General features: G+C 40.8%; 1 protein-coding gene and 3 non-coding genes across 5 annotated transcripts; 1 reads left to right on the top strand and 3 right to left on the bottom strand.

Moving 5' to 3' along the window:
• Positions 1-153: 153 nt before the first annotated feature.
• Positions 154-225, bottom strand: trnac-gca (transfer RNA cysteine (anticodon GCA)). Its single transcript has one exon. It is a non-coding gene; the product is annotated as a tRNA-Cys (tRNA).
• An 844-nt stretch (positions 226-1,069) lies between these two features.
• trnac-gca (transfer RNA cysteine (anticodon GCA)) lies at positions 1,070-1,141 on the top strand. The gene has a single exon. It is a non-coding gene; the product is annotated as a tRNA-Cys (tRNA).
• Positions 1,142-4,547: 3,406 nt separating this feature from the next.
• Positions 4,548-4,619, bottom strand: trnac-gca (transfer RNA cysteine (anticodon GCA)). The gene has a single exon. It is a non-coding gene; the product is annotated as a tRNA-Cys (tRNA).
• A 670-nt stretch (positions 4,620-5,289) lies between these two features.
• LOC146657843 (cyclin-G2-like) lies at positions 5,290-10,964 on the bottom strand. Of its 2 annotated transcripts, XM_085426201.1 has the most exons (8): positions 10,758-10,962; positions 10,139-10,261; positions 9,874-10,011; positions 9,515-9,765; positions 9,305-9,383; positions 9,128-9,226; positions 7,858-8,060; positions 5,290-6,115 (listed from the first exon to the last, which is right to left on the bottom strand). In XM_085426201.1, exons 2-8 carry the CDS (start codon positions 10,259-10,261, stop codon positions 6,004-6,006), a joined length of 1,005 nt encoding a protein of 334 aa, XP_085282327.1. In that variant the 5' UTR covers positions 10,758-10,962; the 3' UTR covers positions 5,290-6,003. The 2 variants fall into 2 exon arrangements, with proteins under 2 accessions (XP_085282327.1, XP_085282328.1); XM_085426202.1 differs by lacking the exon at positions 9,874-10,011 and having other exon boundaries at positions 10,758-10,964.
• Between the last annotated feature and the right edge of the window lie 4 nt (positions 10,965-10,968).

Raw genomic sequence — 10,968 nt, 5'->3', positions numbered from 1 at the left:
TTATGGAGTTTTCTTACTGTACAAGACTTTCTGGGCCACCTGTGTTACTTCATCAATTCACTTACTATGTACAGGTATTGCTGTCAGATGGTAAATGCCTAACAGCCTCTAAATAAATAGAGCGGTAAATAGACTGCAGCATGCATTTAACACAGGGGGCATCCGGACTTAAACCAGAGACCTCTTGATCTGCAGTCAAATGCTCTACCAGTGAGCTATACCCCCTATTCCCTTTCACGTGTTTAAATTGTTTGTTTATATACATATATACAGTTTATCCAGTCTAACGTATTCCTGTAGTACAAACCTGATACTGTCGATTTTGATTGTTTGTTAAACAGTAACACAAACAACAGCATCTGGATTTGAACTGGAGACAATCTAAGCTGCAGTGCTCTTCCACTGAGTTATCCCCCCTGTGTATGACTGCACACAGTGTGGAACTTGAGGTCTCATCTTTCAGTTGTGGCGCTCTGGGCTTGTTTTCTAATGCATTCTGATATTTAATCTCAACACTGAAGCTCAAATGAAAAGCAGGTAAAAGCTGAGTAATTTATTAGGGTGAAAACAATCTGCGGTCATACAAATAAAGTTAATGGGTTTTATATACTGGGTTTTAACTGATTGAATTTCCTTTACTGTCTTTTTGGGGCTGAAAAGTACACAAAACAAAAGCAAGCACAGGTCAGAATTTAGAACAAAAAATAAATGCTAAAATGTGTGGGAGGAGCAGATCACCTGCTCACATCTCATCATATCCTTATTGTCACAATAAAGCCTCTGCATGTCCTGCTTCTTTAGCCAGTGTTAGCACACTGGCACACTGTTGGACAGCAGCTGACATTAAGAATTTTATCTGCCTTTCAGAGATGTTTTTACAGGTTGACAGGCAGGAAGGATTTACTTTTACTCTTTTATAGAGAGACCTAAGTGCTATTAGATTAATGAATCTGCAGAGTGTGATTTTGTCATCTAGGCAGTCTTCTAAAGGAGAACTCTTGATCTGCAGTGACCTATAGTGTGTGCCTCTCAATGACTCTCTACAATAGCAGTGCTTAACAGGGATTTTGGGGGTATAGCTCAGTGGTAGAGCATTTGACTGCAGATCAAGAGGTCTCTGGTTCAAGTCCGGATGCCCCCTTTTTTTTAATATCAGAATTGCGTTTATTGACCATGTATATGCACCATGTATCACTGTTTAACAAACAGTATCAGATTTGTACTACAGGAACTATATAGATAAATACATAGATAGATATAGATATATAGTTTAAGCTAAAGAGTTCCTGTAGTACCAACCTAATACTTAAAAAGTGATATTAAAAAAAAAGGTGGCATCCAGATTTGAACCGGAGACCTCTTGACCTATAGTCAAATGCTCTACCACTGAGCTACACCCCCTACAGCAAGTAGCTCTGCATCATTAAGACTGGTTCTCAAGCGATCTACACATGGCCCACATACCGCAAAGAATGACGGCCCTTTGGTGGCCCAGACCTGGTTTGCCAGAGGTGGCCCACACATGGGCCAGCACAAGGCCAGTTTCAGACACACTGGTGGTCCTTTGCTAGCCCATGTGTGGATTACCTCTGGCAAACCTGATCTGGGCCACCAAAGGGCCATCATTCATTGCGGTATGTGGGCCATGTGTAGGTGGTGTGCAGCCACGGGCCAGTTGTTGACACACTGCTTGCCCTGTGCTGGCCCAGAACAGACAGTTGTTCTGTTCAGACAGTGAATAGACTGATTTTTATATAGCGCTTTTGTACTCTCCCAGATTACTTAAAGTGCTCTATACAACATGTCACATTCACCGACTTTCGCTTAACTGAGTGCTTCCTAACTACATTCATACACATTCACACTCTTGACATGCAGACTGGAGGAGCCAGGGATCAAACCACTAACCTTCAATCAGTTTGTAACCTGCTCTACCACCTGAGATATGGCATGCCATCGCATAAACAGTGGCATCATTGCCAGACCTGGCACACATCTGGTTGATATACACTCAGCCAAAACACCAGTCAGTCAGAAATGCCAGCTTGATGCCAGATCTGAGCCAGACCTGTTTTCTGTAGGCCTGGGCCTCATAAACCAAACCACAACCAAGCCAGATATGGCATGCCATCACATAGACAGTGCCATCTATGCCAGGCCTGGCCCATATGTGGATGATATACGTCTTATCATGCCAGAAGTCAGCCAGCAGTGCCACTTGATACTAGATCCGGGCCAGACCTGCTTGCCATGTGGCCACTAACACACACACAGACACAGTTACTTTACCAACGGACCCCTGAGCTCCTAAGTGTCCCTCAAACCTCATTCAGGGATCCACTCCTTTACTTCACTGTCACTCCCTGAAAGCTCACTGTCCTCACTTTCTGAGGACAGAAAGTGCACATTCCCTTGGTTTCCTTCCATAAAAGGTATTCACATCCATGTCCTGTAATTATGAGTAGATTGTAAAGTAAAAAACATTGACTATGATCATATAAATGCACACAAACACATCTCTACACACATATGCAAATGCATTATATTGCCTGAAAAAATTGGGCTAACTGCGCAGTGTTGCCTTGAGGCAACGAATGAAAATTAACATTTTCACAGTATAAATACATTTTAAAAAGTAGAACAAACAATCAAATATGGTTCTTTACATATTCATGCACATACAAGTATTTTTTAATATACATTTATTTCACTATAAACATGTAAAATAGTGATCTTTATCTTTGCCTCCTAATAGAGATGTCTCTCATCAGAATCAGAATCAGAATCAGAATACTTTATTCATCCCGAGGGAAATTAGGGGTTACAGCAGGCAGCACGCTAATGGCGCATGCGCACTCACAAAGGAACCTTCTGACCAACTTTACACAAACATCACATTGGGCAGACATGTCAGAAGGTAGGCTGATAGGAAAAAAACAACGAAAATACACTACATGAGGAGAGGAGGAGAAAAAAAACTCCACTCAGACTGAGCTCCTAGTGGGAGAACAGTTTGATAAAAGAAAAAACACCTCAGCACAAAAGCACATGACTATCAATACACCATAGAAACACGAGACAAGCAACAGGGCGGGTAAAGGGTAAGAGAGAGCCGGCGTAGACAGCGCATCCGGTCCTGCAGCATCTGTGCTGGTCCAGTTGACTGCTATCATCCCCGGTAGGGCACAAGCATCGAAGGCGTTGGAAAGGGAGGGGGATGAGTGAGTGCTTATCAGTGTAAGTGTGTGTGTGTGCGTGTCCATAGTTTAGCTGAGACAGTGTCCTTCGGCCTATCAGGCTAAGTAAACAGTCCTCCAGCCAATCCAGGTGTCCTTCATGGGGCGGGAAGAATAGTCATCACACAGTCGTTATCAGGGAGTTGTTTTGGTGGGCTCCAGCCTTGGGCCTGCAGCTGGGGCCGTGGTGTCCAAATGTTGAGTATTGTTGATTTCTCCTTTGTGAGCAGCTCGAATTCTAGCACTCCGAGGCTGGTCTCTCGATCTCCCGTTGAAGAGCTGCGAGCCTCCCCATGATGGTATCAAACTTCTGTTCCGTGGTGTTGTCAGTCTTTTGATTCTGAGACCTCACAACTGCAGTGATCCGTTCCGCGATGTTTTCCAACTGTCGCTCAAGGGTCTCATTTTGAGCAGGCCTCTCTCTGATGTTTCCCCTCATACGCTCAATGTTGTTGCTTTGAGCCTTCACAGCAGCTGTAAGCGTCTCCAAGGTGTTGACCATATTACGTTCGTTGTGAGAGGTCGCACCTCGTCCCGTCGCTTCGAATCCAGCGGGCAGCCTTGTGGGGGTTTGAACAGCCGGTTCCGCTTTCATGTAGTGCAGCTTGCCCCCCCCCCCCCCAATTAAAAGTCACACCACCTTCAACTCATCATTTTATTGGAAAGACATGTGCCTGGTGGCATTATTTGAAAAAAAGAAGGGTTTTTTTGAAGGGCCAGTGTAAAGCATGAAAATGTGGTTTGTTGCCTCAGGGCAACGCTGTGCAGTAGAGGGATAGCATGGGTTTCATACTATTTGAAGCTCCTCAAGGTACATACTTCTAAAATTAATCTTAAATTACTTTTAACGTCAGTGGTAAGAAGGACAAAACTCCATGTCAAATTCAAGCTTTAAAGAACATAATTCTAAATTTGGAGGTGTTGAACTGTCTTGATGCATTCTCAATCATCCAGGTAAGTAAATCTCCAAAGGTTGATTCTGTTCATCTGGACGTAGCGTTTTCAGTGGGAGAAACGTTTCGTCACTCATCCAAGTGACTTCATCAGTCTCAGCTGACTGCAGGTGCCCCCAACCTTATAAACAGTACCTTTGCACAATGACTGAAACTAGCTGTGAGGTCAGTTTCTTGATCATTCTGTGGGCTAGTTTCAGTCATGCCAGCTAAACAGAATTAACTTTTTGGGGTGCTCAGGCTAAGTTTTGTAGTGCATTATTATTTATAATAGATATATCTATTTGTAATATCAGCAAGCCAAAATACTCATTCGTCACAGATTATTTCCCATAGCAACATCTATTTTGCTAGAAGAAGGGGGCATCCGGATTTGAACCGGAGACCTCTTGATCTGCAGTCAAATGCTCTACCACTGAGCTATACCCCCTTATTGACGTCACCCTAAACTATGGAATCTGAAGGCATCACGTGATTCTGTGACACAAAACACAGTAAACACAAAATAAAAAGAAAAAAAAGCTAAAAATACAGAAAACTCCCCTCAAGGGCCGTGATTCCACTTTTAAACACGCAAATAAACAAACCAGCAGTTCAGGGTTACGTCTAAATTTGGACAATACTGAGCCTGTTCCCGGTGTAGAATCTTCACATCCACATTAAACAAATATGTAGAACTGCTTTCTTTCAATATTCTTAAAAATTTAAAAGATTAAATTAAAACCCTTTTCTCAGTCTTTCAGTTATCTGCCACTTCTCCATGTAATGCGTTGCATGTCTACTCTCTCCTATAGCTTTGTTCTTCTATTTTGTCTCTTCTCTTTCCCCTCACCTACTAGCCCAAGACAGCAGCTCTCTTCCTGTTAAAAGAGAGTTCTTCTTCCCCACTGTCCAAAAGTGCTGCTCAAAGGTGATCATTTGAATGTTGGGTTGGGGGATTTTTTTTTTTTTGCCATTATAAGGGTTGTAGGGTCTTCATAATACACTTTGAGACAAAAACAAATCTAACTGAATTAATCTTAGAGGTCAAAATGATAAGACTTGACAAAACCTCAAAAAGTAAGAAAATAAAAACAGAACAAAACACTTAAAAAGTATTTTTTTAATTGGAGGGATTATTACTGACCTTCCAACATATTTCACATTATATCTTAATACAATACACATTGAGCACCATGTTTTTTTCTTATTTTTTTACATGTTATGTACATTTTTTTAAAATGTTTTTTTCAGTAAGCTTATCTTGGTAAACATGAAAACATTCACTGTCACATATTAAAAATCATCCATGCATTTACAGGCTGGTATTTTCCCACCACAACGTCATATATTTCACATTAGAATAACATTTGTTAGTTAGCACACTGACATCTGCAGAATACTGTGAGTATGTGTGGCATATAATATATATTAAGAAACAATAAAAGGATGTGGATGTGCTAGTGTGTTAGCTGGTACTCAACAGTGAAGGTGTCTAATTACTGACATCCTAAAGTTGTTACTTGTGCCTCACTAGTTTTCCTGGAATGTGTCGAGTTTAGACACAAACAGAAGACATTCACATGTATTGCCATTGAGCTGCCGAGATATTGCAAATTTCTATTTTGCACTATTATGATATGTTTTTGTTTTTTAGTTTGTTTTACATCAGAATAACAGTAAAATGAATTAACACAGGCACTTAATAATCCAAACCCGTCACTTGGCATACATACGATACACGATACACAAGTGAAACACACAGGTCTGCCCTGAAATCTGTTACAGTTCAGGGGACAAATACACATCTGGTGTTACTGCACAACTGGGAGTCGTTATTCTCTGCAGTTGAGAAAAGTGGAAGGGAAGAAGGCTCCTTCACCGTCGCTTCCTAACGAGCCGCATGGGCTGTCCTCTTCGCAGCTCATGTCCTCACAGGAGTCCTCGCTATGAGACAAGACAGCATTAATACTCAATGTTTCCTTTGTTTAATCGTTACAACCCTACTTACAGTCATTTTGAATGGGATTTAAGCAAAGTCCCACTCGAAACAGCACCAGCACCGTTATTTTTATAGCATTTTCCAAATTGACTTTGATTTCATTGGTTACTGCTAGATAAAATCTTAATCTTGAACAGAATCTGTTATATCTGATAGAAAAACACCTAGAAGCTTTCCTGATTTGACCTAAAATAAGGTTTTAAACAAGCAGCAACCTCCGCAGCAGAAAAACTGAAGTGCCTCTCGTGGCTGCGTGAAGCTGATGGTGGAATTATGGGTGTGGCTGCCTCACACAATAGGACAGTGTCCCATCATAAGCAGCTTTAGCCAATCGCTCTGCCTCACTTTGGTTAATGTGACTCAGTGAAGTGGAGTCTTCACTGTTCAATTTTAGTGAGTAATGTTCTACATTTTGATGCATGCTCAGCCAGTCAGATAAAGCAATCCCAGAAAGTTGAATCTGTTCATCTGGACACGGCGTCAGAAAACATTACGTCCAGATGAACAGAATTAACTTTCTGGGACTGATGTTTTATCATATTTGTAGGTGACCTTCTACTAATAATAAGATTTTTGGGTGTGTGTTTCTGTCTACAGTTTGTAGATGTAGCTTCCCTGCTAGTGTGAGCAAAAAACATTCAAAAAGGAATAAAAGAGAAAACATATTTGATACAGCGGTTGCTAAAACCCTTAGAATTCAGGTTCAAAATGCAGAGTCCTAACTCACAGAGTAAAGTTAGTCTTTGTTTTTATTTTCCTCTGGAAGTTTCTACATTTCTACCACCATCTTTGCTCTCCAAGAGCCACGCCTCACTCTTTTAATGTTTCTGGTTTTGGTTTAGTAGTGAAATCAACTAAGGGAATAATGAGTCCAGAGTTCTATTAATGCTAACCATAACCTAATTGAAAGTTAATTGAGAATAATTCTTCTTCAGCACATATTTAACCAATCATTTTTACAATTCTGCTGTAAAATTAGAACTTGAAAAATGACGTTTTGACTTTTCTTAAGCCATTTGTACACAGCAGTTCTGCAGGCTCTAACCTGCTGGATCTTGAAAAAACAAAACAAAACACATACACACACACAAAGTATGCATGTTAGTACTAATATGTGAAGGACAAATTTGTGTTATCTGAATGCAGCTTTACAGATCCTCTTACAAAGTAAATACAATAAGCATGTATGGAGGCTAGGTGGAAAAATAAAAGGCGAATCTATTTTTTCACCTGCTGATCCATCTTATCATCACTTTTTAATACAGTTGCATCCATAGAGCACACATCTCTTTTTTAGGGCATGTTTTATTGTGAGAATTTTGTGTCAAATTATGTACACTAGAGAGAGTCAATATGCAGGACAGAGGATCAAAGGATAAACATAGCAGTCTAACATAAACTGTATCCTAGTATAAAGTCCGTGCGATGTTAGATTGCACTGATATGAGAAGAGATCGGCTAAAACTCCTAAGCGTTCATTGCTATCGACTGTGCTGTTTCCTGTAGTTACCTCTTCTAAACCACTGCATTCCATTAATGTGAATACATTTGCTGTGTGCTACACATGAGCTGTGGAAAATATTCTGACCTGATTTTACCATAATTATCCCATTTAGTTTTCCAAGGAGCCCAGCACACCCGAGAAATCATTATAACACAAAGAAAGTAGAAAAGATTAACTATTAACCTCTCGCTTTCATCCCAGCTTCTCTCGGGAATAGTTGGCAGACCGGGCACACTGAAGTGACTAGTTTGGAGATTCTGAGCCGTCCTCCTTGACACGATCCAAACAAGCTTTTTGTTGTCTGGTTTGTTGCATTCGCTCGAGCGGTACTCCACCATGCACTTGGCCACATGTTCCTTCCAGTGGAGTAGCTCACTGTCACTGATCTGAAGAGAAGAAGAAAAACAGGAAACATCTGAGAGGTAACAAACAGGAATGGCCTTAAAATATATATTTTTTAACAGTTTTCCCATGCACTCTACATGCATTTGGCCAGGCAACAATAAGTAATTTTACACATTTTACAGTCTCCGCGGGATTACACCGGCCAAACTGCAAACAAGTTTTCTGAACACAATTATCTTTAAAAATATAACAGGCTACGTTTACACACCAGATACAGGTGCTTCATCTGGGGGAGTAACATTTACTCTTGACTTTTGTTTATAGGTTAGACTGGATTTTTAAGGGTTTTAAAAGCATATTAGTGGTCACCATGTCTCTAAGGGAGAGACTTTGTCTGCTGCTTGTAAATTTTTCAGTTTTAATAAAAATTAGACTTGTTTTGCAGTCATGTCTGGTCGCACCGTTTCTGTTTGGACTTTCATGTTGAGTGGGGTGAGACAGCTCCTCCAAACACAGGGATAGGTGAAACAAAGACAACATGTTTTTGGCTGGAGACAGAAAAGTTGGTGCCAAACGAGTTGGAAGAAAAAGTCTAAATATAAATAGCTTCAAATTCTCATTTCACAGCTATGATAAGACTACAGTGAAACTGCCAAAACATTAAAAACCACAACATCAGGGATGTGGAAGCTCATCTGGCTCCATCACAATTCCCGAGTTGCTTCCCATTGAAAGAAAAAGAAAGAAAGAAAAGAATTAAAAATGTGACCTTGACCTTGGGCAAAAGTTGGGTGAAGACGCATTAGGTGATAATTATGTGCAATCCTGATTAAATAATGACCAATATTGTAGCAGGAGTCGCAATTCTTGTGAACTGTGAACAGATGCATGGATGGATGACGGACTCCTGACTCATAAGTACATTAAACCTTCAGCTCGATGAGCTAAAATATCATCAAACAAAATTTTTCTTGTGAAAAGTACACTATAAAAACTAAAAACTAATATGATAATACCCTGATAATACCCTTGTTACTAATATATTATGATGGAATAATACTGACTGTTTGAGAGAGGATTTAGCTGCCGCACCCTATTCTCTTCATACCTTTACATGTCTTTGGAACTGCTGGACAGTCTTCAACAACATGACTGACTGGGGGGCTTCAAATTCCTGAGCAATGAGGGCCAGCGCCAGCACGGATGGCTGTGAAGAAGAACAGATTAATTAGTCCTGATACTCCAAACTAATGCTGCTATGCTGTAAAAGTGTCACCTTGCTTACTTTTGCTTTAGAGAAAACAAGCCGGCATAAGCAGGCTTTTAGCTGGGCTTCCAGTCTCCCAATGCTTGGGATCTCCTCCCTTAAAATATAGAGGGAATCCTAATGTGATCTGCTAGTACAAGCCTCAGTCAGCAGTAACTATTTGACCAGCTCCAATCAGTCTGGAGCAGCATTAGCAACAAGAAAAAGTAAATACAAAAAAATATTTACCTTCCAGCAGACAGGGATGTGAAGGCGGAGTAGTAGAGGTGTAGAAAGGTTAAGGCTGTCACTGCTTTGGGCTCCACACTGAGCTTCTCTGAGATGATCTTCTCCATACGACACAGGTCTGACACGGTGAACTTGCTTTGGCTGATGCGAATAAGCTCATGAGTGGGTGAGACATTGCTTTCCTCCTCAACCATTTTGGCAGCAATGTGAAGACAGCAAACTCCAATACAGGGCAAATGCTTGGGCTGCACCTATCATCAACAGAAATGAGCCAAAATCCAATGAATCAAAGTCAAAGGAGACTAAAGGGCATTAAACATGCACAGTTGCAGTCTTGGCGTTTAACTTGGAATTCTTACTTTCATAATGGTGAGAAATCTATCAAGTAAATTGACAGCTTGAACAAAAGTTTGGGTGCAGTAGCCAAAGAAGCTGGTCAGGCTCCACAGTTCTTCCACTCTGGTGTCTCTGCATTTTGCAGATACTCCGCTGTGATTCTACAAATGTACCACTATATATTAGAAAGGCATCACTGAAAATAGCAGTCATTTTAGCAAACACATATGCCTGCAAACACAGCTTTAAAAAAAACTCCACAAAAACAAAAGTAGGTCAGTGGGCTACCTCTGTGGAGGCAGACTCCATCAACTTCAGGCCAGTCTCCCTGGGAAGAAAGTTGTACTCTGTCGCACAGCATGACTTCAACTCTTTCAAGAGCAAACTGTCAACGTCCTGAAGATCCCTCATCTGGAAAACAACACAGTGTAATATTTGTATCCAAGAGACTGTCAGAGTAACCCTATGTTGACTGTAACTGTTGCCTCCTAAACCACACCTACAGGCTGTCCGGTATCCCTACGAAAAAATAAATAAATAACTAATCTGGTATATAACCTGACGATCGTTACAATATTATAAGTGATTTATTAAGTGAATGCATAAAATATGCCGAAGCACAACTACTAAACCACCACCAAATCGAAGTAGATGTAGATATTTGAGCTAAATGACCACTGACCTGAAACTAGGTCACCGGGCTAATCCAAACAGGGAGATGATTTCATATTACAGAGTTAATAGAGCTAGGCTATTTCCTTCTTTTGGGTTTTAGAAATTGTGTTTTGAAAAACAAAAACATCAATAATTGCCAAAAAAAAAACCAAAAAACATTCGGGGGCGTCACCCACACAAAGTACTCCAGCGTAAGCTAACTTAGCTAGCGCTAATCAAGCAGTCGTTTTACCTTGCCCAGGAGCGGAAGGCGTGCAGGATAGTAACAGCTCCGTGACTTCAATTTAGATTTCACTCCTCCATGTTTCCATTTTGATTGGGATGATTGACGAGAAATAATAAAATAAGACCTCGATCACCGTCGAAGAGCGACGACCCCTTCCCCGCCGCCCGTAATAAACAAGCAGCTCCGGACCTGCTGGGGAAAACTACTTTAACCATCA

Source organism: Rhamphochromis longiceps, linkage group LG12 (assembly GCF_057381845.1).
Source record: "Rhamphochromis longiceps isolate RC_006_pf linkage group LG12, R_longiceps_female_GT1.1, whole genome shotgun sequence".
Taxonomy (NCBI): domain Eukaryota; kingdom Metazoa; phylum Chordata; class Actinopteri; order Cichliformes; family Cichlidae; genus Rhamphochromis; species Rhamphochromis longiceps.
This window is presented reverse-complemented; position numbering and strand designations above follow the sequence as displayed.

Excerpts from the sequence above, each read along its gene's own strand:
- LOC146657843 (XM_085426201.1), bottom strand. The coding sequence starts at position 10,261 with ATGAGGGATCTTCAGGACGTTGACAGTTTGCTCTTGAAAGAGTTGAAG. Across the intron at positions 8,061-9,127 it reads AGTTCCAAAGACATGTAAAG|ATCAGTGACAGTGAGCTACT; the intron begins GTATGAAGAGAA and ends TCTTCTCTTCAG. Across the intron at positions 6,116-7,857 it reads AGCTGGGATGAAAGCGAGAG|CGAGGACTCCTGTGAGGACA; the intron begins GTTAATAGTTAA and ends CTTGTCTCATAG.